General features: G+C 46.2%; 1 protein-coding gene across 1 annotated transcript in view; it reads right to left on the reverse strand.

The window, feature by feature from the left end:
• Window positions 1-3287: 3287 nt before the first annotated feature.
• Window positions 3288-27944, reverse strand: part of LOC119395934 (DNA mismatch repair protein Msh2) — a 108533-nt gene continuing 83876 nt past the window's right edge. The window contains exons 21-26 of the mRNA XM_037662965.2: window positions 24974-25038; window positions 18121-18288; window positions 10078-10169; window positions 8301-8455; window positions 7348-7415; window positions 3288-3440 (exon numbers count right to left, since the gene is read on the reverse strand). Of these exons, the coding sequence (XP_037518893.1) occupies window positions 3369-3440; window positions 7348-7415; window positions 8301-8455; window positions 10078-10169; window positions 18121-18288; window positions 24974-25038 (620 nt within the window). The 3' untranslated portion in view covers window positions 3288-3368. The remainder of the gene's footprint in view (window positions 3441-7347; window positions 7416-8300; window positions 8456-10077; window positions 10170-18120; window positions 18289-24973; window positions 25039-27944) is intronic.

A 27944-nucleotide genomic window follows, 5' to 3' on the forward strand; every position in this document is an offset into this window, starting at 1 on the left:
AACGTTTGAACATAGTGTGCTTTGTCCCGCACGGTTAGCACTCTCGTGTTCCGCAGAGTGAGTCAAGTGTCCACTGTCGAATCAAGGCGCTCCTGAGTGTCTTTCCGGTATGGCTGAGAAGTGCAGAGCAGGAACAGACAGCCAGATTGCTAAAGGACCAGAAGGGAGGGTGTGAAGAAGCACGTAAAGGCGACCCAGCGAGAGCAGACGACGGAGCGGCCGATCGATGGAAGCCGAGGAAGAAGAAATAGCTTGTGCTTCAGAAGCGAAGAAAAAAGGCTCGCGCAGGCTAGCGACTCGTGGAAGACAGTCGGAACAGGCCGGAGGTCGACCGAACCCGCATCGACGAGCGGGGTTCGCGCACAGAGGCGCCTGTCTTCGGGACAGCGAGTGCCTCACGTTCTTCACGTCGGCAGATCTGCTCGTGGCCTCCTGTGTCGGGGAACCCGCATCTACGCGCATGGTTCATCCTGCTGGGCGTCGTCAGGACAGTGAGCGCCGCGGGAACTTCGCCTGGAGCTGAAGAGACGCGGGGAGCTACCGCCAATGGCGGCTACCGTCGACCGAGTGGTGGGTAGCCCACTCGCCCCATGACCCTTGCTACTGCGACTTCGCTACCACGCCCGAGCACGCACGACTACGTGACCGCCGGGACGCTAGCAGCGCACCACTTCCCGAACTAGCACCGCCACGTGGGACGATGTACGTTTTCACCTTATGTATTTCGTGTGTGTGTGCGTCCAAATATAACTGTCGTGTGGTTTGTACAATCAGCCAACGTCTCCTCCATCTGCAACGCGTCACACGCTCTGCGGCGTGACGATCCTAAAATACAACATCACAGAGGGATTCCTCCTATTGGCCGGGTTGAATTGCGTAGAGCCAATTTCTCCCCTGGCAGTGAACCACAGGCGGGGGGAGGGGTGTGTTCAACCCCCTCCCCCGAAACTTTTCAGTTTTGCGTGTGTGTATATACACACACACATACAAACGCATGCACGAACATATTAAAGTATGGTTGTCCCTACTCCCCCCCCCCCCCCCCCCCCAATAAAGATTTCTGGCTACGCTACTGCAGTGAACACCTTAAAAAGTAAATTACAAACAAAACAAAAGCTGCGTGCACATCACATTTTTCTTTCTTTTTTTGCTCTTCACTCTCCTTTCCGCTGACGGCTCTCCGCGGTTTCGCATTCGCCAACCGCTCGGGCCATGTCAGTGCGGCAGCGAATGCTCGCCGGCATGTCCCGCTTCACTGCTGCTAGCGGTTGTTGGTTGGTTGAACTAGAGGGCTAGAGTTGGTTGAACTAGAGGACTAGGTTGAGCACCATAGTTCCTAACAGTCAATCTTACGCGCGGTAACATGAATAACGGGCTCAATCTGCATCAGGAAGGGAAAACTGAGGCTAAATAGTGTTCATACAGGCGCCAATTTTGAAAATAGGCATTTATAGGCATTTGTAAGCATTTAGGCAAGAACGCCAAAAATAGGCATTTATAGGCACTATAAAAACACTGTAAAAGCTCTTCTTAACCTCTAATTCATCCTCATATATCAAAATGGCGCGATAGGAGCGCAAGGAACAAAATAGGCATTTGCCTAAAATCCGGTCTCTAGTCATGACTCAACTAAACTGCACAATATTTTTAAAGATTGAAACAAGGCACGTGTGAAGGTCACTTCTTCAGATAGTAGTGAAGTAGAAGCAACTTTGAATAGTAGCAGGATCGGAATTTCAGTAGGATGCTAGCGATAACCAGTAAAATACATTATGTTTTAAAATGTACTATACTTAGAACTAGGAGTGTGCGAATATTCGAAATTTCGAATATTTTTTTAATAGTGTTTGCTATTCGATTCGGTTCGCACTGGAATTTTACTATTCGAACTTCCCAAAGACAAATACAGTCAACGTCCGATTAAAAGTGACCCCTTCAAATTTTCAATATGCTTCACCTCATTACACTCTCGTATTGCGGCAAAGCTGCCTTTCAAGCTCCCTTACTGTCGAACTTGGCCAAGAGACAGTTAACGTCTGATTGGAAGTGGTCCCTAGATTTTTCAATATGCTTCACCTCATCACACCCCGGTATTGCGGCAAAGCTGCCTTTCAAGCTTTGCTACGGTCGCCAATGTATTAAGAAAACGCTGGTTCCAACTTGGAGATGAAAGATGTGGCAGAGGTGGGGGCTCAATTAATGCTGTTTTGGACCTGAAATTTGGGCAGGAAGTCCGAAAAATCGGAAGCCGAAGCTTTTTAGCATCCAAAATTTCAGATGTTACTATATATCGATGTCTAGGAGGCAGATTTGGAACTCCGCACTTGAAGGGAGCACACCCTTGTCCCCACATCAGTTGGGCTTCCACAGAAGTTGAAAAAGGAGGAGAGGCTGAGGAAATGGCATCTTTGCCTAGCACGTGTAAACTGTTGTCGGCAACACTTTGGTTGCACCAAATCATGTACATAAATACAATTCGGCCTCTACATTGCGCTTCAACCTAGCGAAAAGAAACACTGTTGCTATCTCATAAGAATATGCTTAGGAATCCTCTCCAACTTTTTTTTCTGCAATTTTGCTTCGAAGTATTCGAAGAACATTCCAGAAATATTCGAGAAATATTCGAAAAATATTCTATTCGATTCGCACTCACACTTCAATATTCGAATTCGCTTCGCACCCAAAATTTTGCTATTCGCATAGCTCTAATGTTCATTTAACCTTCAAGTGGGGCTTTGCAGCAGTGCGGATTTTTTGCTAGATAGTTGTTTTCACGGCACAGCACTAGTATGCTGCAGTGAAACCACCTTTACAGGGAGGTCGCGTGCGGTCTAATATATGCCTATTTGTTCATTTCGTATAATTTGAAATTTCCAATAAGTTAAATTCGTGTCGAAGCGAATTCGAATACTGTAATATTCACTTGAATATTTGAACTGTTCGAATACTCGCACATGCCTAAAATTAACCAGCTTTGAAGTAGATTGCAGACATACTGGGCCAACTGAAAATTTGAAATTTCTCTCAAATAACCAAAAGTTTGTATTACCGAGTTTTAATTAATGCGAGTCCACTGTAAAAAGAGTTGACACTGAGAAGCGGCGCCGCCTTTGTGACAAGTAAAACCACGATGTCCAATCGCAGTGCGTGCGTGTCGCTCAACATGGTTCCCCTTGCAGATTCCAAATCAGTCCGGCTTCCCTGTTCTAATGAATCCCTGGTGTACTGGTGCAATGAATCATGCATCAATATTGTCCTGTCTAAAGACTACCTTAGAACACAGACAAGATGACTGAAACTATAAGCTTTTATTCTAAAAACAGAAGGATATCTATTGACATGTAAGTAAAAAATATTCATGGAGGATATCAGTGCTCCATATCTGTTTCCTCCATCTTCGCTGTAGCAGCTTCATACTGAGATAGAACCTGCCTGGCCTCCTGCAACAAACATCCAAACAGGCTGCGATCACTAACAATTTAGAAAAAGCAGCAAATATGCACTGTTCTTGACACGATGTCAATATCAATAAGTAAACAAATTGCTGCAGCTTAGCCATAGGTTATGTAATTGCTCATCAACAAATGAGAGGGTCCCCTTGAGGTGAACACACACTCGAAAAGTGAGCCAAAAGAACTATATAACAATGCATAAGAATAGACCTTATGCTTAAATACAATCAAATATCCATTTCCAAATTTCCTGTAATGAAGTGTAAGAACTCGGTGTCTCCCCTGAGTTAACCAAAACTATGTTTTCGAGAAAATATATTCAAGAACCAGGTAACAAAGAAACTGTTTTATATTCAATATCTCTGAATATTGAACCGCACATCACCAGAGAATACCAATACAGCTCAGACCACTTATAACGTAACCGCTTACAGTGCAGTACCGGCTATAACGCGGTTTTTTCTGACTCCCGTCTACCCTCCCATAGAGCTCCATGTACACGCATACCGCTTATTGTGCAGTCCCCCGAGATGAAAGACCGGTTAGAATGCGGCTGCCGGAACGTTCTCAGAGTGTGAGAGAGCGAGCGTGCTTCACAGCGGAGATGCGCCGGCGGGGCAGAGAGCGGCAACGGGGTTACAAAGGAGGATGGGACGCGGAACGAACGAACAAGGAGCGGGGGGAGAAAGAAAAAAAGGACGGCGGTGGGGGGCAGCAGCCCGGCGCGGGTGCGTGGTTTGGGGAGGGGGAGCGGTTGCGTGCCGACGGAGAAGCCTTTGCCCCTTCGGCCGCTTGACATGCGCGCTCCGCTACGTACGGGTGCCCGCGTCCGCATCAAGAGCGCGTTACCGCTGTTTGTCTCCGTCGGGAAAATATTTGCTTCGTCGTAGAGCGCTGATATCGCGCGTGGAACCTCGATTCCCCCGCAAGTAACAATGCTTTGAGACGCGACTGCGCTTTCGCCTTTGCCACCAACAGGCGGACTTACAAGCTTGAAATACTTTTTTCAGGATAGTTGCCGCGGCTGTTCTCCCGACCGCGAACCGAAAGTTCGTTTCACGCGTGATGCGCTCGGTTTAGCTCGCGAGTGCGATCTCTTTTACGCCCGATCTCCGTGTTGTCAGGGCAAGCTTCTCGCGACGGCATGCCAAGTTGCAACGCGCACGCTAGGCCTAACAAGCGCTAGCTGCCATGTCGGCGGCCGCGGACTACAGAAGTTGCGGTTTGCTGCCGAGTCAATGAAACATTTTGCAGTTGTTGCATTTAGAAGGCGTGACTTACATCTTTAACGAAAACGCGGGCGTGCGTGTGAAACTCTCGAGTGGTGGTTTGTGGTCGCCACCGTTTTCGACATCGCGCACGCGCAGTGCGATACCGCGGCGACTTCCCGTGACGGCGCATTTTTTCCGCGTTCGTTATGTCGCCACCGCAGGTCCGCGGACGCTAACCGTTCAACATTTTCAAATGTAAGCAGATGCAAACATACGTCCCAGTCGCATGCCTCGATAGTCGGAATCGCGCGCCTGCCTGTTCGTCATGTCTCGCACACGTGCAACCTTTCAAAAACGTTGTTTTGGTTATAGTGCGGTACCGCTTATAGTGCGGATATTCGCGACTCCGGCGACTTACGTTATAAGCGGTCTATGCTGTAATCATATGACGGTGCCTTGTGATGGGTTGTTTTCCTTTCACATAACTGCCCCTTGCAGCATCACTAACATCGACTCTAACACATGCCAGCCATATCATGCAACTGACAAGCAAGTGAAAAGAAAAACTAAACACCCAGTAGCCTTGCTGCCTATGACGACGGCTCCACTATTTTTTTCTATGCCAGTCCAAACGCTCGCTCCTAATGGGAGCCGTTAGCCCGCCTTAGTTCAGGAAGTTGCCGTGGTGCGATGCCACCTAAAGGGTACGACTGCTTGTGTCACACGTGCATCGTGCACAATGCTCCTGTTCCTATGGAGATGTGGTAGACGTGCTGTCCCTCTCATACATCACGTGTCCGTCAGGTTTGTTCCTTCGTACTCCTCCCTTCGTGGCTTGAAGCAAAACCGCTGCAGCCACACAGCGTTCGTGAGGCACATTTGAAAGTCAGCCCACCCAGCAGCGTCGCAGTGATGTGTCCCCGCTGACAGCACGCACAGTGCAACAAACGGAGGTGTACCATCACAAAACACCATGTCTCTTAGAGAGCCAGAGAGACAACCAACATAGTGATTATGTGGGATGCAAGACACAGCCCAACAATTAAAAAACACAACTGAACAAGAAATTAGCTGCTCCATCTTCCGTTGTGAGGCACCACCTAAAGGGTACTCTCTCCCATGAATGCAATGCAGACGTTAACGCTAGCCGACGGGGAGAGAGGAGAGGGTGGTGAACGGTTGGATCGGGCTCATCTGACCGGCATTGAAAAAATAGAGGAGGTGCTGCCTATGATATATATGCCTGCTGCTAAACTTTTATCTCTTTTCACTATTGGAGAAACATAAATATTTGAAAGCACATTTCAACTGTTATCAACTTAACAAAAATATTTCAATAAAGTAACCTTCACATCCCACCAAGTCGATTAATTTGAGGTGTGGAAATAACAAAACATGGCTTTTGGGCACTTCAGCAGGGACACAAGGCTACAAATGGTAGACAGTGGATTGTCTCCCAAAATTTTCACGTTTGCAGGGACATTCTTTGGAACTTGAAATGGCAATGCAGACAAGAAAAGTGCTGCTGTGATCAGCTTAACATCAATGGAATTGAAGAATGGTACCAATATTTTGTATTGAAATGGAAGCTTGGCCCACAACTAGCACAAGTGGATGCAAAAAGCACATGAAAGGCCCCTGGCTACACTCGCCTGAAGAAATGTGCAATCACTACTTTTCCTCCTCACCTGCCCTCTTGCTATACTCTCAGTACCAGTGGGCTGGCAGAAACTGAAGGATAAAGAAACTTAGGGAGAGAGAGAGAGAGAGAGAGAGAGAGAGAGAGAGAGAGAGAGAGAGAGAGAGAGAGAGAGAGAGAAATGTTTTAATGAAAAGCTGGAGATGTTTGCCTGGCTATTCGCCTGACATGCTACTCCAGGTGCTCCAGGGTGATGATTATGATATATACACTGATAACCACACATACATACATAGCCTACACTGTTTACAAAGTTTCGGTCAGGCTTGTGGCCCGCAAGAAAGTCAGCAGCGCTTTCGTTGCGCGTAACGCACAGGTGCTGTTTTGCCATGGGCCCAGAATGTGCTGCAGTTCTAAGCACGAGTCCTGTTGAAGATGCAAAGCCGCCTTCAGAGAAAGTCTTTCTGTTGCGATCCTTCTGGACAGATGCCAGTCACCAGTATGGGCCTCTTTACAAAATTGATCCATCGTGTGCCTTCGATATGCCGCGAGACCTCAACAGAAAAGAGGAAACATGCTTGCACCGCATCAGACTAAACGTCGCCTACACTCATTACTTCAAGAACAAAATCAAGCTGTCGGACTCACCGTTGTGCGTTCAATGAAACGTCCTAGAAGACCTAAAACACGTTCTCTGCGAAACTTAGGGATGGGAAAGAGAGCCGTGGAGGGTACTCTCCCTTTCTGAAGCCAGCACCACCAGCCCTCACGCATGCGCTGGCGGTCCATGTCACCCGCGACAGATTCCGAAACAGTTCGTAAAGGCCTGAATCAGATGAGCATTTGGGAGCTTCCTGATAGGTCTGTTTCCGACAGGGCGGGGCTCAATAAACGCTGCTGTGATGGCAAAGAAGGGCAGCGGCCTACATCGTCAATGGCCTCTTTCATGAGAGGGAGGCAAATATTGGTCCAGAAGCCTTGGACAGTAACAATGCACAAAAGAAAAAGGCTGCATTTAAACAATGCATGCGAACAATCAACTCACCTTGAGCACATGCTCCGGGAAATGTGCCAGTTTGGCAACTTCTATGCCAAAGCTTTGACTGCATACGCCTGTGGAGAGACATAATAGTAATGGTTTAGTCCACACCAATGCTTCATTATAATGGGCATTACAATTCGTTTCATGCCATTACAGTAACAAATGGCCTCACAGTGCCTCTTGAATTGACCCCGCAAAGAAATATTCAAGCACTTTTTCAATTTCAATTCATTTCCACGAGTGAGTCTGCATTCGGTGGCGTGCTAAACTAGCAGATAGGTAAAAACCAGGCTTGGGGGAACATCAGCTTTTTGGCCCGAAGCGAGGTCCATGTAAATGGTAATTAGTATCAAACAATTTTGAAATGAATTCAAATAGTAGCAGGCTTTGAAATAGTAGTAAGGCGCAAGTTATAAGAGGTAAAATACGGTATGTATTGAAATTATACAAAATTAGCCCATATAAGCCTGTATAACCTGCTTTTTAACTTAAAAAAAAAAGGCTAATCAGGGTGCAGGTTATATGGTCCTTTAAAACAATGAAGGGTGGCTTTGTGGCAGTACAAATTTCCCCTAAATAGATGGTTTCATGGCATAGTGGCCCTGCACTCCACCAAAACAACCTTTTCAAGCCTGTTAGATGCAGTAAAATTTGTCTAATTCATTTGTTTCGAATACATAAAAAGATCAGAAATTTTAAATGAGTGTCAAAGTGAATTATGGTACAGCAACATTGGTTCCAATACTCAAAGCACTCAAGTGCTTGCACAGGCCTAGTACGACCCTAGTAAAACATAAAATAAAATGGTAACAATAGACGAATGAACATGAAACAAAAAATCGACTCATCCTCCCATCCAAGCATTTGGTTGTGCATAAGTTCAAAAGTTCAGAGAGCAGCTAAAATAAGCAGGATTCAAAATGCAGCATTGACACATGAATGGAAGAGACAGGTACCTGGCTTAACCTTGTACAGGAGTATAAAACTGTCTTCGCTGACATCGGCTGTGACGTGGACGTTGTGGACGCAGGGCACCTCTGTCGCCAGTTCTGTCAGCTCGTGGAAATGGGTGGCGAAAAGGCAGAAGGCATCCACCCCCTTTGCCAGCTGCCTGCAGGTGGGCGATGCATTTAATAACTCTGCTAGCCGTCATAAAAGCTGCGAGTGTGCTTCTCCAATTGCAAGAACAGGAGGAAAAAACGATGTCATATATTTGCACACATATGCGTACACGATGATGAGTGTTCTTGTGGCGTAGAAATGAAAACCCCACCAAAAAGTAATTCTAGTGCCAACATCAATGGTCAAGTTGACAAGCTTTGCCGCGAATAAATGGCACAGACCGTTCACAACGCAACTCGCTGGAGTCGCAAACATACGCACTACAACCGAAACAACAGTCTTCAAAGGCTGCACAGGTGCAAAAAGTTTTGAGCAAACAGCTCAGCACATCCGAGAATCGAGGCACGCGACCAGCATGTTTGCACCCATTTAAATTTCCGAGCGTTGAAAGATTAACGGCTGAGTGGCCGCACTGCCATCAAAAGAATGCAGGAAATAAAAGACGGCTAACAAAAGAAAGTGCTATCACGGAACGTTAGCACGTAACTTTTCAGACCTCCGTGACTATGTGGGCTACTTTGTGGAACTGCACTACGCAGAAACTGTGTAGAAAGGTGAGATAAATTCTGCAAGCTGTGTGGCAAATCATTCAATTTCTCGCGAGTGTGTGCGTGCAATGTCTACAATTACGAACCACCACTAGAAAGTTGCACATGCCATCAACTTTGCTTAGGTTTACTATGTGCTTACTCGTTTCCCAATTCAGCCACCACAAGATGTTTTGTTGATTCAGTAGCAAACTGTAACTTTTATTGCCCGCAGCTGCTACCAACATGGCAGCTGGCGCTCATTAGGCCTATCCAACAGGTCGGAATGCCGTCACAGAAAGCTTGTCTTAAACATGCAGATTCAGCGTCGAAAAGATTCCCCTCGCACACTGAAGCTAGGACAACATGCATAAAACTAAAAGTTGCGCTTACGGTAAGGAATCAGCCACGGCAAAAACCTTTACCAAAATTCCGTGCAGTGGAAGCAGAGATGAAATCTCAGGTCATTAAGCTTTTAAATCACAAACAGTAAAGTCGAGGTACTGCACACGGTATTTCCACTCTATGACGAGGCAACTAATTATTTTCCTGACAGAAAACTGATGAACTAAACCGTGGTAACGCGCACTTGGTGCAGACATAGGGCATTTTTCCGCCCGAAGTGTGCACAGCTGACAAGTAGTGGGAGCCAAGATGGCGCAAAGTTTCTAAGTTTCTAAGTTTCTAAGTGCGTGCGCCCGCGACATGCCACCGCCGCGGCATTTTTGTTTTCTTTTCTTTTTTTTTTTTTTTTTTTGCTTCAGCTCCTCGTTTGTTTGCTCCGCATTCTCTCTTCCTTTGTAACACTCTCATGCCTCTCTCTTCAGCTGGTGCACTATCAATGAGAAGCCCGCTCAATGCCTCGCTTGTCACCAGGATTTTCCAGCATCCGCAGTCTCTCGTATCGGAGGCATGCACATAGATGGAGTTCAATGGGAGGGTAAATGGTAGACAGAAAAGTTTGTGTTATAGCCGGTCCTGCAGTGCACCCCACTTTTTGAAACCCCAAAATAAGAAAAAATGGTGCATAAATGACAGTAAATATGATAAAAAAAGGCCTGCTACTTTATGCCTTCAAACTCACTCTGATATTGCCCAGGCCAAGCCGTAGCCGTCATACGTGGACGTGCCCCGACCCAGTTCGTCGATGACAACCAGGCTGTCGGCTGTAGCATTCTGCAGAAAGTGCAGTGTTTCCTCTATTGATGGGTAGCCACCACAATGCAAGGGCGATTAACACGTTACAAGATAACATCTTCCAACATCTACGAAGTAGATGTGTGGGGACACGTACTTACTGAATTTCGCTTCTCCAGAGTCCCAAATGAATATTCAGCTACACGATCAAACAGGCGCACATGACCTTTAGACTGAGAGCACAGTGTAAGACACTATCGCTTTAGGTGGGGACACTTCATGGCTTGCTTGCAAGGTGCAATGGACCAGATGATTCAGCAATGGTGCGCACAATTGGATGGCTGCTGGCAGCCTCTGCTAATATTTACAGCAGAGTGATGCAACTTCAAGACAGAAAAAAGTGTATGTCCTGTTGCTACAGCAATCAGCACTTCACAGAAAATCTGAAATTATTGAGGCATACGGCAAAAGTAGGCCACAGGAAAAGAGAGAAAGGCACCCACGTCGGTTGTCAAGCGCACTGAGGTGAAGACATGTGTCCATCTGCCACTGAATTCGTATTTTCCACAAAGTGCTGAATGCTCTAGCAATGGAAGATAAAACCTTTTCGGTTTTAAATGCGGAGCATTTCTTAGTCGCACCTGCGGCGTCGGCCGCCGTCCACACCCTCACTGCGCATGCTCGGCTCGTCTCGTGCCGGCAGCAGGCATCTCCTCTCTGTCCCTCCCTCCTCTCGATCGAACGCGGGCAGTGTGTATATAAGTGGCGGAGCGCGCGTTCGGAATTCAGTCAAGGGCGTCTTTACTTGGCTTTCACTTGACTTGACGCTTTGCTTGGCTCGAGTAGATGTGATGGAAGCAACAGTACCTTCAATCAGCGTCCCACCACTCGTTGAAGGCAACGTTACCCCACCCTCACCGTCGTCGGCGTCAACAACAGCAAGCAACGCAGAAGACAAGGCTGCGAAGAGACGAGCCTACGAAGCTGAACACAAGCGTTTGAAGCGAGCTGCGGACCCGGAACTTCGTGCACGAGAAGCTGCTGCGAGACGGCAACGACAGGCTGCGGATCCTTCACTCGGGGAACGAGAAGCAGCTGCGAAACGGCAACGACGGGCTGTGGATCCTGAACGTCGTGCTCGAGAAGCAGCAACTGTTCGTAAACGTCGAGCAGCAGATCCATCACTCAGGCAGCACGACGCTTCTGCGAAACCCAATTATGCAACATTCACGCGATACCCCCACCACTCTGCGACGCATTTACTCAAGTCCCCCCCGTGGGAAGATGCGGGCAACATTTTTTTTGAAGTCGTATAGTCCTGTTGATAAATAGATGACACTGTATTCGCTCGACAATAGGTCAACCATGAATATGAGCAGCCCCTAATATCGACCTCGCTGAGGAAAAATGAAAAAATATTCAAATGTAGGTCAACCCCAAACTTCAGAGGGCAGACCGCAACACACATACGTAGTGTGAATGGACAGAACTGACCCACAATCCAGGTGCTTAACCATTTCTCACGCATTAGAGTAACGTGCTGCCACTTTTTTTTTTTTTCTCGCCCTCGCAGAGCTGGCCATGGGGGTCCTATGGGAATGATGTGAAAACCATGAACATGGTACACATTTTTTTTTTTTCAACTGTATACAACATAGAACCTCAATACAGTAGAACCCCGCTGATACGTTTTTGAAGGGACCGTAGGAAATAAACGTAAGAGACGGGAAACGTAAGAGCCGAAAAACAGGAAAAACGGCAAAATATTTTAGTGGTACAGAATTTTATTTCAATTCTTACGAGCAGCACGAAAATTGGCGCGCTCAGCCGCGATCTAGTCGATGGATAGAAACGCGGAGCTTAGGATGGCCTTATCCACAGGAATGTAATCAACGTATGTGATTTTTTTAACACCAGCAGCTGTAGGCATGAAAGAACTAAGCACACGCAATCACGACCGGCGCGGCGAGTCCGACCGCGAACCGCACGCACGACCATGCGAGCTCCAACCAGCTCGAACTCCTCCCGTTCTCCGACAAATAACGATGACGATGAGTCTACGCCAACGCGATGATGGCAGAAGTGAATGCCAATCTCGAAGGCCTTGCTTTCGCAAGCAATTACGTCATACACGCCATGTTTGTGCAATGCAAATCTCAGAGGCTATGCTTTTGTCAATAGTAAATGCCAATCTCGAAGGCCTTGCTTTCGCGAGCAGTTACGTCATAGACGCCATCTTTGCCATTTGAATCTCGAAGGCCATGCTTTTGTTTGCATCAATTGAAAGATTCTGTTGCTTGCGCCTCTCATGCGGCTAATATTACGGTCAAACGAGGCCAAGCTGCGTGAAAATGCGCCATGGCCGCTCTCTTTGGTAGTCACTCGGTCGGCTCCGGGCGCACTTCGCGACATATCATACGGGAACGGTCCGACAGTTATGACGTAACAGCGGGGTTCCCAATACATTGTATCCTATGGGAGCTATGCCGGGACCGGCGGAAAACGACGTAACAGCCGGGAAAACGCAGCAGTGAGGAACGTAACAGCGGGGTTCTACTGTAATATGTACCAGCTTTAAACATAGGTACACTGACAGTTGAAACGCACCATAAAAACTGGAATATCAGTCAAATTTAAAAAAAAGACAGCCATAAAATGTTGACCCCCGTCTTATATACTGGTCATTTGCAGAAAAACTTCAGTAGTCTGACCACTATGGACAGCTGAAGTCAACTGCCTCTATCGCCATCGCAATCATCGGTGTCGCTTTGTTTACCGCCCGCCTTGTGCCATGGGCGGCCTTATTTTGCGTTATTGTTGTCTTGTGAATCTATTCGGGCTCTGAGCAAGTTTTCTTTTTTCTTGTTCTTGACCGGTGGCCTACGACAGTTCACCGTAGCGTTCAAGAAAACAGCGATTGAGTTCGTGAAGGCACGAAGAAACCTGGTCTGAAGTGTATGTGGAAGATGTGTGGGGATGCTAGCGCACGTGAATCCACGCGGGAACTGTGAGTCACAAACAATAACTGAAAGTTCATCTTCGCACGGGTTTTCTCGCTACTCCAATCTCACCGGATATTATTTCTTTGTTTCTTCCAGCGATAACAGCAGCTCTGGTTATGGCATCACGTATGGCTATGATCAGTGGACAGATCAAGTGCACCACAGAAGCATTCGCCACTGGCAGACGCATCACGACATGCAGCAGTCAGAAGAGAACTTTGCTTTGGTGCCAGACCGCAGCGTATCTAGAGCTGGAGACGAACGTTGCAGAGTTTATACGAGAGCTGCACTCGCATTGCGATTGCAACTGGTGACCTCAGAGTGTGGCCAAATTAAGGGGAGACGTGGGTCTTAAAAAATGGTTTTTTAAAAGTTGGGTGAATGGCATGAAATTTAATACACTTATTCAGCTTTTTCTGTAGATTCAAAATCTCTAAGTAGATTTTTAATAGCTGCATTAGAACAAAAGATATGCAATTTCTAACACATATTTAAGCATATTTCTTACGGGGATTTTTGGCAACTTTGCTTTGTCAAACACAAAAACAAAGTATGCGGCAAGATTGCCAGGAAGCTGGTCTAGCCGGTGATGCTATTTGTTTTCTTATAATGTTGTTCACCAAATTATAATTCTCGATTATCAGAAATAGTATGCAGCAAAAAAATTTCACTCACATTTACGTCTATTTATTTTGCATTCAAAGTTTGTTGAAAACAATCGGATTAGCATCACCGGCTAAACCAGCTCTCTGGCGGCCTTGCCACATACTTTGTTTCTGTGTTTGACAAAGCAAAGTTGCCAAAAATTCCCGTAAGAAATATGCTTTTGGAGATTGCACATCTTTTGTACTAATGCAGCTACCAAAAATCTAATTAGAGATTTGGAATCTGCAGAAAAAATGGGATAAATTTGTTAAATTTCGTTCAGTTCACCCTGCTAATAAAAGAAATAAAAAAAAGACCCGCGTCTCCCCTTAAAGCTGTAAAGATGGGTGTGACGTTGTACGAATATAATACTTGAGCCCATCTTTTGGCTCTCTGCCATGTGGAACTTGCTAGTAAACACGCGTATAAATAAATGGGATTTTCACTGGGCACCATTTGGCATTGTGCTAATTTCACGATAAAGGTGCCTTCTGATATTTTGGCGATTCCATGTACTTTTTTTTCCCCCTTTTTGATTTTCAGTAGTTCAAAGTCGAAGGGTCGACCTACATCCCAGTTTTTACTGTAGGTGCAATGAATCGCCAACCGAGTCTCATGGAGCTTAATGCATTTGCTAACCATATAAGCCCGTAGTGGCTCATCTATGCCTACCAGTTAGCGTGTACCACGACTAGATGCACCCCTCGACTCTCTGTGCGGCTGAAGCCAAAACGTGCCGCAAGAGGGTCTTTTGCCTTTCCGGTAACTACAGAGACCGGTCAGCAAATTATTCCAACTTCGCCGCAACTGCAGCGATGCCTTTACGGATAAGCATAGAAAAAGAACGTAAGGTGACAGGGACGCCAACGACAAGCACACCAGTATGGCTGATCACCAACTGCCCCTTCACATTAAATATCTTCGGCTATCTGCTTGGCAGCATGTGTGGCGCAGCACTATTGTAAGCGTACTGCGCGCTTTTAACAGTTGACAACCTAAGCATGCCCCTGGTGCTGTGCTGCCGTTCACTGAAACATTCTTGTATGGGACCGATATAAAGCGCGCATTGCTTTTTGGAAACTAAAGCAGCTTGCTGTTGCAGAGATGGCTCAACAAAGTCTCGCCGCATTTGTGCAATGTTTGGGTACGGCGCGGGTGAAGAAACCTCGCTGCACTCACACTAACTACCACTGCAAAAGTGCATTGCACATTTATAAGCATACTGCACACTTTTAACATGCAACGACCAAATGCACCACAAAATCCGTTGCCACCTCCTTGTACAAGAGAGCTAATGTGTCGGAGGAACGCAGAGCATGCGTCCCTTGCAGGAAGCTCGCCATGCCATGTCGATCAAGCCATCTCATCATGTCACAACATGCTGTGTCGACATTGTGCCCTTCGCCTGCGCTTGGCTTTGGTATCTTGTGTGCGCTTCAGGATCAGAATGACATCAACGTTGCTGTTTACACGACAATTCCCGTTGACGCTCCCTATGGGCAGCTTCTTCTTCCAGAGAGCGCACGACTTTAGCCATTGCCAAACATTCTAGTTATAGACAGCTTCTTCATTTTTAATGAACCGGAGGTATGTAGTGGGGCTTGCCCAATTTCTGTGGCACATACCCGCTAGGAGCAACGTGATGCTCTGTAAGGATTCTTCACTAACCTCGACCTAAACAGTTCCGCTGTTAAATGTTGGGGCCATTGCACTCTGTGAAGGCAGATGACTAGCAGGCGCACTTCCACTTATACTCTTGTTGGCGTACTTCATAAGCAGGCTGCTCCTCGAGTGTTCTCACAATGAGCGACCGACTCGTAGCTCCATGCACGGCCACGTCAATGTAGAGCTCAGACTCAATTGACATGGTGAATAAAGTACGAAAAGTGTACCGCTCCACTTAAGCTTTCTGCACAGCCTCCCAGAACGGCCCACCTTTGACCAGTTGTTGTGGTCATCGTGTGATGTCATGATGACATCATTATTTCCTAGGTAGAGGTCACGTGGTTTCTTTTCTGTTTGTGGATGGACGCGGATGGATGAACATGGCAAATCAAGCAAGTGATCCATTAAAAGCTCTGCTGTAAAAGACCTTGCATTTATTTCTTTGTTGGTAGTGGCAGCGCATATCAGGAGAGGCAGATTTGTCCTTGGTGGTCAATGCATACTACAGTTTAGACAATAGGTAGACACAGGGGGAGTTCTCTGCTGCACTGCATGAACTTCTGGACCTCGCCCGTTGTCACATTAACTGCCGGGCTTTTGTCTGAATGGCTACACAAGACCCTTGAAGCTGTTCTGCACGCTCCTCTTCCCCATAATGCCTAAGTGCATTTTTTTAGAGCTTTATGCCTCAGGGTTGTTGGACTGCGAAAGACACCACGCTGTCTGCTATCAATAAAAAGTTTGTTCCGTTGCTTTCTCCAAACTCCAATCAGCTCTTTGTTTAGGTTGAGCTCATGCTGAGCAGCACCATCATTGGAGTTCTCGACAACATATTATGTACTTGACATTTGAAGGCAGCAGTGCTGCTCAGCAGACGAGACATCATCACACAGTCATGAAAAAGCAATGCAAATCACGGGTGTAAACTAGTACATCACGTCAAGTATAGACACGACTACAAAACAGTGACACAGAAACGGCACGTGGTGCACCTATGGCACGTGTGACAACCTGGTGCGACCCCACCCTGTGTGATGTGACCGCCACCTGCACAGCAGCTGCAAACGCTGCCTTCAAGTATCGTGCATCAAGGCAGTGCTGCCATGTTTACAAGGACAGCCGTGAGAGTTGCTGGCCACCATGACGGAGGAACTCCTTCTAGCTCAATATTGTTGCTCACTTTGTTTGTGAATATAGGATGAGAATCTCTTGTCACCAATATAGGTTGAGGGTTCATTTTTGGAAAGATTTGTGAAAAAGATAAATAAATCTTTGCAGAGCCTCCCTATGGAGCTGTCTAAGAGATGCATAAGAGTGGAGTTTTATTGTAGGGAACTCTGTGGTTGCAGCTTTCTCTGGCATGTTGCTGTTGGGCAGCATCGACATGGCGTTTTTTTTTTTCATCTTCTTTCTAGCATTTGCCAGAGTCTGCAAATGCCCAATGGAAGGCGCATCCTGCGACCACCGAAACGTGTGTTTAGCTTTAAAGGACCCCTGACACCAAAACTGGAACCTCACGATGTTTGTGTTGTTAGATTGTCCAGTATACATGGGCACTTCTGACCGATTATTAGTGGCAAATGTTGCCTTTCAGATATTTTAATTTGGTTTCAAAGAAAGCGTGAGTGCTCGTCTGAGTTGGCAGCACCTCGTGACATCGCCACTGGTGTGACGTAGACAGGGGGGGGGGGGGGGGGGGCTTGTGTGACGTTCCACAGAGCGAAGCGAGTATTGTTGAACGTCACAGAAGATTTGTGGGGCGCACACAGTACCACGACTGAATGGCACCCGGCGAGGGCTATTGCTGATCACCCCTCTCGCTCTGTTGTTGGGCTGCTCTCAAGGTAGTTCTGGCTACTTAACAGGCTTAACTCATACCAAAGCATCCACATCGTTTCAGTCTTTACCACGCACACAGGGCCCCAATTTGATAACTGCGCTTCCAATGTCGCCACAAGAAGGGCTTTTATTCCATCACCGTGAAATATTTACATATTTCTTCACAGAAGTGTTCTCCTTTTACAATTGCTTTTCACTGCTGGTACAACGCATTCTATGGTTGAGATATATTCACGTGCTCCAAGCCAAAGTGTTTAACCCAGAGGGTGAGAGACTTGCCTTCAGTGTGGGGCCCTAGGTGTGAAAACCAGCACCGCCAAGGGAATTCATTTTATTTTATGAACTCATTTCCTTAGAGCGGTTCGTCTTGCATGAGAGAGGGATGGACAGATGGACACACACTTTTCCTCTTGAGTTGGCGTAAAAATACTTGCACATTTCGAAAGGTCCACCTATATTTGAATAAATATGGTAATTGCTGCTGGTAATGGCCCAACAGGCTGTGCGCCATTACTATTTCATATGGTCAAGTGAACCTCATGAGTCTCCTCACCTAAAGAGTGTACCGTAACTTCCTGCTTATAATTCGCACAAAAAATTTTTAATTTGGGGCTAAAATTAAAACGATAAATGCAAATTCCGCTTTGCAAAGGTGGCTTCACGGCAGCTCTTCAAAGCTATGCAAAAAAGCTAGCTTCGCAGCAATCTGGGAGGATCATTTTTAGAAAATTATCTACGAATCATTGTTTAGGGCGTGGGTTATACACAAGAAAGTACGGCATATCTTATATCGCGGCCATGATCCATACACGTGGGCTACGATCAAAGAAGCATCTCACCCTGAGGATGTGTGCGGACTCCAGCATCTCGGCCATAAATGTAGACACACCCTTGAGCTGCTGGTCACCAGCTCCAATGCGTGTCAGCACGGCGTCCACTATCGTCAGCTCGGCAGAATCACATGGCACAAAGCTTCCCACTTGAGCCATGAGCACTGCTAGGGCCACCTTGTGGAAAAACAAAGCTTAGAACTCAGAATTCCTTCATCTAGTCTCAGTTGCAACATTGATTTACATCTGAGGACACAGCACCGCCAAAAGTTATTCATGTGCTTACACATCAGCATTCTCAGTATGCAGTGACCTAAACCTTTATCTCTTAAACTAGCAAAAGAAATTCTGCTTACTGCTGCCTTGCTTTTGTTAATAATTTCATAGCAAGATAAGATTTTACTGCGTGAAATGTTTGATGGCACTTAGCACTGCTAATTGCCCTATCATGAAGAAATAAAGATAAAATTGCTCTTGATCGGACAACTTATATTAAGTGATATCAAGAACAAGGCACCTGTAATGCTGGCCTGTTTGATTCTGGCATCTGAAGCATAACCTTAAGGATAGGCTTTCAATAATCACCGAGGGGTACAATATTATTAAAAAGACAAAATCACAATTTTTTTTTTTTGACAAACCAGGCCATTAACAACTTTAAGTGTTACATTAAAGAATTGCGACTCTAAAATGTAGTCTGGCTGTAAAAAGTACTGTTAAACGTCTATACAACGAAGTGAGCGGGTGCAGCAATTTACTTTGCTATACAGAAACTTCGACAAGGTGAAATTCGACTTCTTATGTAATGTCGCTGAAGAATTCGCTTTTGCACAGATTTGTGCTCCACGAATATTAGAATAATACGGCAATATAAAAAAGAAAGCTAATTTCAATACCATCTAAAAATCAATTTTATTGAACCTGAACCAATTCTATAAAAGCTGAAAAACAAACATAAAACACCGGTCCAGCACACTGTGGTAAGAAGTAGAGCTGTACGAATAGCAAAATTTTGGGTGCGAAGCGAATTCGAATAATAATGATTGAGTGCGAATCGAATCGAATAATTTCGAATAATTTTCGAATATTTCTCAAACATTTTTCGAATATTTCAAAGTGAAATTACAGAAAAAGTTGCAGAGAATCCCTAGGTATGTTCTTGTGAGATAGCAACATGAAAGTGCTTCTTTTCGCTAGGTTGATGAAGCGCTGGTGGGGTCATATTTCATAGTTGTCTTTCTTATCAAGAATGAGGCAATGTAGAGGCCGAATTGTATTTATGTACATGATTTGGTGCAACCAAAGTGTTGCCGACAGCACTTTACACGTGATAGGCAGAGATGCCATTTCCTCAACCTCTCCTCCTCTTTCAACTGCTGTGGAAGGTCAGCTGATGTGGCGGACAAGGGTGTGCTCCCTTCAAGTCCGGAGTTCCAAATCTGCCTCGTAGACGTCGATATATAAGAACATCTGAAATTCTGGATGCTAAAAAGCTTCGGCGTCCGATTTTTCGGACTTCCTGCCCAAATTTCAGGTCCAAAGCAGCATTAATTGAGCCCCCAACTCTGCCACATCTCTCATCTCCATATTGGAACCAGCGTTTTCTTGAGTTGATACATTTGCGACCGTAGCGGAGCTTGAAAGGCAGCTTTGCCGCAATACGGGGGTGTGATGAGGTGAAGCATATTGAAAATCTAGGGACCACTTTCAAACGGACGTTGACTCTCTCTTGGCTATGTTCGACCCTAACGGAGCTTGAAAGGCAGCTTTGCCGCAATACGAGAATGTAATGAGGTGAAGCATATTGAAAATCTGAAGGGGTCACTTTCAACCGGACGTTGACTGCATTTGTCTTTGGGAAGTTCGAATAGTTCGAATAGTAAAATTTCAGTGCGAATCGAATCGAATAGCAAACACTATTCGAAAAATATTCGAAATTTCGAATATTCGCACACCCCTAGTAAGAAGAGTTAATTTAAGCATGGCTATTGCACTGTGGTGAATTGCTTCAACAAGTCTTATAAGTCGGCTTTACCACTGAATGTCTAAATAATTTTGTAGAGCTGGTAGCGGTGCTGCGGCTAACTGCTCTAACAGCATAGGTCGGCTGCATGAAGCTCGTTGCAGCAGTGTACTTACTGAAACAACTTTCCTTTGCAGTAAAAGTGCCTGTAAATTCCAGCTGCTTTCACTGAGAATTAATAGTCGAATCCTGTTCTACCGATCTCCGCTAAAATGAAATTTCTGCCACCACGAATAATTTTCGGTTCCCTGTCAGCCGCCTCAGTAAACAACGCGGAAGATGTCTCAGGGGTGGAAGCGGGCTTGAGTGTTTTGGAGCAGCTCAGGGAGCAGGCATAATGCTGTTTTGGAGAAGCTTGGGCGCACCAAAATGTGTGTTTAAGAGCAATGCAAGTTAGTTTTGGAGCAGAATTCTAGGGTCAAACATCACTGTTGTTTAATTTCTTTTCATTTCTGGTAAACACTAGAAGTTCCAACAATTTTAGAAAACATACAATACTGATGAACCAACCACACTTAACACATATGATATATATGTGTGTGTATGTGTATGTGTGTGTGTGTGTGTGTGTGTGTGTGTGTGTGTGCACGCGTACGTGTTATCATTAAACCATCACAGCTGTGATAGAGCAATGACTCAGAAAAACGAGATAAGCGATGTTTTGAATAGCTACACTTGACTAGACTGACAAATGAAAAACGTTCATGGGAATGAACGTTTTTCAGCAGCGGCGTTTTCACGCCGCGTTTGCCGGGTTGCTACATTTTCGTAAAAAGCCTACGCCGGCTTCAAATTGCTCCTTCGCAATGCGCGGAGGTCAGCGGCGTCTGGAGGCACTGGAAGAAACCAAGCAAACACGCGTCTGCACTCTAAACTCCGCTTGTTGGACTAGCGAGAGCCGCGCCGCGCCGCGCGAGGCGTTTCCGAGTAGGAAGACGCGGCGGCGCGTTTTTGAGATTGCGTTCGTCAAAATGACGCGCGCGACTCTCCGAGCACGCGCGAGTCGCGCATGAAATCTTGCCATTCGGGACGCAACAGCGCAATTTCGCGAAGGCGTTCATCAAAAAACATGCGCGTCCCTCCAAACGCGCGTAAATCGCGCAAAAAACAGCGCCATGCGGTTCCACCTTTCCCCTTCAAGTTCCCTTCCAAGATTTATCAATTATTGATGTCGGTTATATGCACGCAAATATGGTACATGAGGTGCGATGATACTAGATGTTGCAAGCGCACAATTTGTATTGCGTGGTTCTGTTTTCGTACTACCTCACATTCTTCTGAGTAATAAGCGTTCCAAGTGTCTATCTTATTCTTTTTTTTGTATATTTTTTCACTCGCCACCTCATGCACCAAACCACACACAGCAACGGCTGCGAGCGGATGGTACGAGCTACAGCGTACTCAACCACGAACCGAGCGCAGGTTCTGAGAGCTACAGCGTACTCAACCACGAACCGAGCGCAGGTTCCGACGAGCAAAAATCGAACAACGCGACCGATCGCACTGGCGAGACTAAGCTCGTCGCTGCACGAGCGCGTTTACATGCTGCATTTATAACGTCTAAGGGCTTGTGTGCAATGCAAAAAATTCTCCACATGGCATGCTCTCACTAAAGAATATGAGTTTCGGAAATGGTCCAACCGACTTACACAAAACCGAAGCCTTGTGAGTGGTTTCGCGGTTGGTAGTGGCTTCATTGACCGCAAACGGATAAAACAAATTTTTTTCCTCACGCAGACTTATGACACAAAATCCATCTGACACACTCAGCTATACAGCAGTTTCCTTAATACAAAGTTTCTAAATAATGGTTGCGCGTTTACGTCCGCGGCAGCTGCTCGCACTATCCTCATGGCCTCACATCAAATTAAATATTCGCAGTAAATAGAACCTTTTCGACATTATGAAGCGTCAACACACTTACTTTTATTCATGTTCGCAATCCCAGGCCACGATGACAGCAACCGCCTCGTGCGCGCAGCGCGCCAAGAAACTCCGTTGCCACCGGCGCCATCGAAATATGGCCGCACAACTCACTTTCTTGAATCTAAAAACGTTGCTTTCTTGTAGCTATATTTTTCCTGTACAGGCTCGCTAGCTTTTTTGCGCCTTCGACAACTTCACGAGAGCGCGCCATGTGATGTGATGATGATATAAGCTCGCATAGGCGTGCCATGACACGGGTGACAGCGGCACATGAAGGTACCAAACGTAGCCTCGGTGATCGGTTCCGGCAGCGCACCAGAGCCGATCGCGGAGGCCGTGCACCAAAGACTGCTTGGGAGCAGTTTCGGCGCAATATTGCGTTTTGGAGCAGGATGGCGCAGCAGAAGCGGAGTGGCGCAGCGTGGCGCAAATGGCGCAGCACTTCCACCCCTGATGTCTCCTCACAATGAATACTTTTCCTGGGTACTTCCGCTTCAACGAAGTTTTCGCGAGTGCTACCACATAAGGAAAAAGAGCTTGCCTAGGCTTGCCGCGAAATTCCGCTTACAACTCAACCACTTCTCGTTGGCTAGTGACTTCCAGGGCCATGCGGCCGCATCGCAAGACCCGTGTCTTCATCGGAGACACGCTTTCTACTACCACATGAGCATCCTGGTAAATTTTCGTCACTGAGATGCTCGAAGACAGATCGTGCATCCGCCATAATGCTGCCGGCGGGTTCGATGCGCATGCAGGATGTGGTAGAATCATTCTTCAATAACTCTTGCCATGTTTTTGACGTGGCGCTCAAAACAAGACTACTGCTCATCGTCACTATCCCTGAGATCGTGAATGACAACCACGGCATTATGAAGGCGCACACGCGGTCCAAGTCTAACTACATTCTGCCGCAACCAACCGCTGCAAATGCATACAGTGAAACCTCGGTGATACGAATCTCGCGGGACCAGCAAAAATATTCGTATCACCCGAAATTCGTATCACCAGACAACATAGAAAATTAGCATACGACAAAAGAAAGCTGGCGTACATTTTCATTATTGTTTTTCAGGGCCGCAGCAACGTGAGGAAGAACCCTGAATGATTGTCACTTAAGTTTTTAGGTGTCGGCAATCATACCAGCAATCGTAAATATACAGCCCGTACACGCGTATTGATTAATGAACCAGGTGTGTTGTGACCCGCGACAGCTATAGCCCCTTCCAAATTTTAGTATGTTTTTTTGCATGACACCGGAGTACTGCAGCGAAAGTGACGAAAGAAGTGCTTTGACGCGATGGATCAAGGCCACAAAATTACAGAACCACTGTCCTGAGTTATGATTTTGTTATCGTGGAGGTGTTGGGGATGTTTTTGGGAGATTTACGGCCGGGCCCGCACAAGTGCGGCCTCAACGGTCACGCATGTTGACATTGTGAGGCCTCACTCCTTCGCCAAGACCGTCCTCGCCTTTTTTCGGTCCTCGTCCACCTTTCATAGGATGTCTGATGCACGAGGCAAGGCATGCGTAAACACTATACAACGACAGCAGTCCGCGTCGATGCCTTAGAAAAAAAGAGCATGGCGCTAATGTCCTCTGTAAGGTAAACGCGAAGGAACACGGAGACACATAAGAGCCCCAAAGATACGCGCACACAATCTCGGAGGCCGTGACGCGTCTCTGGAGGTTTATTCTGACCGTAAGAAAAATGTTTTTCTGACACCGTGATTCTGGCGATTTGGCGGTGCGGCACGCATGCACACTTTTACGTTCCGCGCTCGCACGTTCTTGGCGCGTCTTCCATGACAACGCGGACAGCACCTCTTCGTACCTGGGCGGTAGAGTACGTTCGTATCAAACGTCACTGGGTGAAAATCAGTTCGCAACAACCGTACTCCATTACATTGAAGGCCAATGGGCCCTGGCCGCGACGAATGGAAAATTCGTATCATCACGAAATTCGTATGAGCTGTGATCGTATCACCGAGGTTTCACTGTGCGTGGTCGTGTTGACGTGATCACGGGTGGCCATGAAAGTACACGCACATCCAGCGCGCACTGACCCAAAGCAATGCTGCTTGCCGCAACGCTACGTACAAACCTGCAGTAGACATGATTACAGATAGTAACGATGCAGTTTCTGAAGGCACGCGCATGGCCAGCACGCTCAGACTGAAAACGGAACTACCGTTTACCGTAACCGCTGCACAGGAAACCGCCATCGCTATCGTTGTGATCATCGATAGCGAATAAGCTCCAAAGGTACGCAGCTAACACAGCAGAAGATTAAAGGCAATAAAGCCTTTGTATAACGGCACGAAGCGCAACGGCATTGCTGCCATTTGCTTTTGACTATGGTAGTGCGGAGCTTCGGCACTTAGTTTTCAGTTGGCCTCTATCGAAGCTTTGGCACCCCCGTTCGTGGCACTGCGCTTGGAAAGCTCTGAGGGTGTTCTGAATGTTGCATATAACTGATATTCAGACTGAGGGAACCAGCCCCTGCATATAACCGGCACCCTGCACTACAAACTGTGGGATAAAGAAAAAAAGATACCCACGTAGTGACGCAAAGCCCCCTTCCTTGCATTACCATGAAGGTGCATTACCAGGAAGCTCACCTCCTGAAGGTATGGTAAGAGGACAGCTTAAATTTCTCTCAACTTGTATAATAAAAACAAATTCCAAAATTCTTTCCCTAAAACCTTCCCTAGGCAGTGCCATGATAGGTTTAAATTAAAACTATCATTAAAACCTTTAATGTATAATCAAAGGTTGCAATGGGGACTTGGGAGGGGCACGTTAAAGCACTAAGCATTGCAGGAGTAAAGAGGACGGAACGTCTCACATGCACTTAAGTACATTCTTTGTACTGTTAAACAGTGATAGCTTAAGTGAAAAATGAAAGCACTCACTGATCGTATGTAGGTCGATTTGCCGCCCATGTTTGGACCCGTGATAATGTAACAGGAACTGGAACCTGTGAGACAGAAACATAATGATAAATGTAATGAGCACTCGTGTTGTCGCCTTCCTTTCTGGGTCCTTGTCTTTTGCGCTCTTTCATTATGACGCACCGACTCGCCCAACAAATCATTCTTCTGAGAAACAAACAACGAGGGAGCCTGATAGCAACCGCCTGGCTCACATAGTATGACACTCCAAACATCTGCAGTCACCAAAGACGGTCTGCAAGCACAGTTATCTTTACCATGCAAGCTACAACCTGGTCATCATACTAATTTCGTCAGAACACTTGCAAAAACATGCACACACTGCCAAGCAAATAGCACTACCTTTCCTAGACAGACATAAGTATATATTTCAGAATAAACACATACACCGACAAGGCCGTGCACACCAACCACATTAAAACCCACGAAAAATAATGGACAAACAGCCCCTCTTAAAGCTACAGTTAACCTGATGAATATATATTTTTAGAAACATTTACTTCAAACTACGAAGATTTTAAATGCACGTGTTCCTATAAAAATTCCAAAGAGAATCACAATCACCTTTTTATATTTGCTAGTTTGTTATAATTTAATTCATAACAGGGTTTGATTGCAGTGCTGTCAGTGTTTATGGCACCTTGTGCACAAACAAAATAAGCAATTTGCATAACATTTGACACAAATCTCACATGCAATAAGCATTTTCTGTTCAACTTTGCAAGAGGTTATATCTGTGCTTATGATTTTGTTATCTGCTCTTTCAATCCTTTCCTTTTGTCCTGCTGTTAAATTAGTCATTGAAGAGGGCAGGGCAAGGGCCTTTCAAGTTGTCACTCTTCAGTCGTTTTCTCGTTATGCTCATATCTTTTTGAATCAATGAAAGAATGCGAACGCTTAAGAAGCTTACGCACACACATGGTCGTAACAGCATTCACTCAACTGTTAATCCAGGGATGCACATGCACAATGTGGTTGTCTGTTTGTAGTTCTGATTGTATTGTACAGTAAAACCTCATTAATTCGAATTCGCTTATTTCGAAATTCCGCTTAATTCGATGGGTTTCTGTGGTCCCGTATTTTGCTATGTAAATTTGAGTGGATAATTTGAAGCGGCGGTCAGCACCAGCATGGTTAATTCGAAAATTTTGGGTGTCATGTGCCAAATCCTGATCCCAATTTTGCCGCAAATCCGTGGAAACAACGGTCCTTAGAAGCCACAAGGCAATGCAATGTAGCGATACCAATGAGTGACAGGTGAAGCACCCTAGCCTCGCAGCTGCCAGTGCAAAAAAAGAAAAGAAAGAAAGAAAAAGCGGTCATGTGGTCAGCTGAAACGTGTGACTGCGGAAAAGGAGACGTGCTTTCACTGCAACACAGCGGTAACATGCGGGCAGCATGTCGCATGCTTCTTGAACGTCAACACATCATGGTTTGCCCATTCTTTCTGGGAAAAGAAAAAATAATAAAGGACGGTCTGACGGAATTCACAATGTATGCAAAACCCTGACTGGCGGTTGCTCCGGCAATCTGCGCACTTGCACTGCTGGCAAAGTTCTTGCCTGCAATGCCTACATCGAAAATTCAGTTCGAAAACTTCAACGATCAAGTTTTCCAACCAGAAGACATCGCGAATTCCGTCACACTGACCATTATTAAGTCCTTTATTTTTACCAGAAAGAATGGGCAAATAGTCGCATCATGATGCACTGACGCTGCGAAGAGCAGGTGACATGCTGCCCCAGGGTGTCACCACTGTGTTGCAGTGAAGCATGCCTTCTTCTCCGCAGGTGCACGTTTCAGCCGACCATAAGACCGTTTCTCTTTTAAAGACGATAGTCTTTCTTGGGGAACTTAAAAGCAGAAATTTTGGTCTGTCTTTCTGTTTGGCGGCACGTCCCTCGATTCAGCCACTCGGCCAAAGTTGAACCACTTGACCAAGGGCCAGCCATCGTGAACGGTTGACTAGGTTCATACTTGTGTACATTGTTGATCAAAAAGCAAACATTACGCATATCTGAGGCGTAACATCACTAGGTAAGTATTAGGTGGTGAGTTCCTTTAATAGAAAATACATAGATACGTAATTCTAGAGACCCTAGTTTCTTAAGCTGCGCTGAAAAATGCGACTGCGCTGAAACTTGCCTTCGTCCGTGCCCTCTGCACGAGCTCATTGTTGTGTTTCGGTTTCGGTTCAGTATTTCACTGTACGAGTGCCATGGGGCGCCGCTCTGGCATTCCTGCTTTACCCAGGCGACGTGAATATAAAAGAGTGTGTGGAGAGTACTCGTTGAGTGCGGACGTTTCTTCTGCTTCAGCGCTTCGCGGCAAACCGCGTGTTCGGGCTGGCTGGCGTCCCAGCCGGTCGCGTTGATCACCGCCGGTCTTCGCCTGCTGCTGCGCCGGGACTACCAGCCCGCAACACAGCATTCACGTTTCCCGACGTATTGCCAGATGGTGTTCATATCTCACGCAGCGCCTCTTCTATCGTCTTTAGACGACATTTGCAGCGAAGCACGCAGATACGCGGCCAATTTTTTGTTTTTGTTTTTTGCGCTGGCAGCAGCGAGGCCGCCATTTCCCCGGGTTTGCCGCAAAAGTGGGACCGGGTCTGCTGGAAACATAACCCTTGGAGTTGCAAACTAGCAGGCATAGCAAACGACCACCTCGATTATTTTCAGTAACTCAAAGTTCCTTGCATCCTATTTTTTGTATGTTTCGTTAATTCAAAAACCCGCTTAATTTGAAGGTTCTTCACAGTCCAGTGAGTTTGAATTAACGAGGTTTTACTGTATTTTGTCCCAGTGCAACAATAAGAATAAAAAGCTACGGCGTTCTTGTCCCATTTCATTTTGTGTCATTTTTAGCTATGAATTAGCTACCAATACCTCATGTAAAGACTTTTTTAAGGAATAAAAGCTGCATTGCTAGA

This window comes from Rhipicephalus sanguineus, chromosome 6 (assembly GCF_013339695.2).
Source record: "Rhipicephalus sanguineus isolate Rsan-2018 chromosome 6, BIME_Rsan_1.4, whole genome shotgun sequence".
NCBI lineage: Eukaryota > Metazoa > Arthropoda > Arachnida > Ixodida > Ixodidae > Rhipicephalus > Rhipicephalus sanguineus.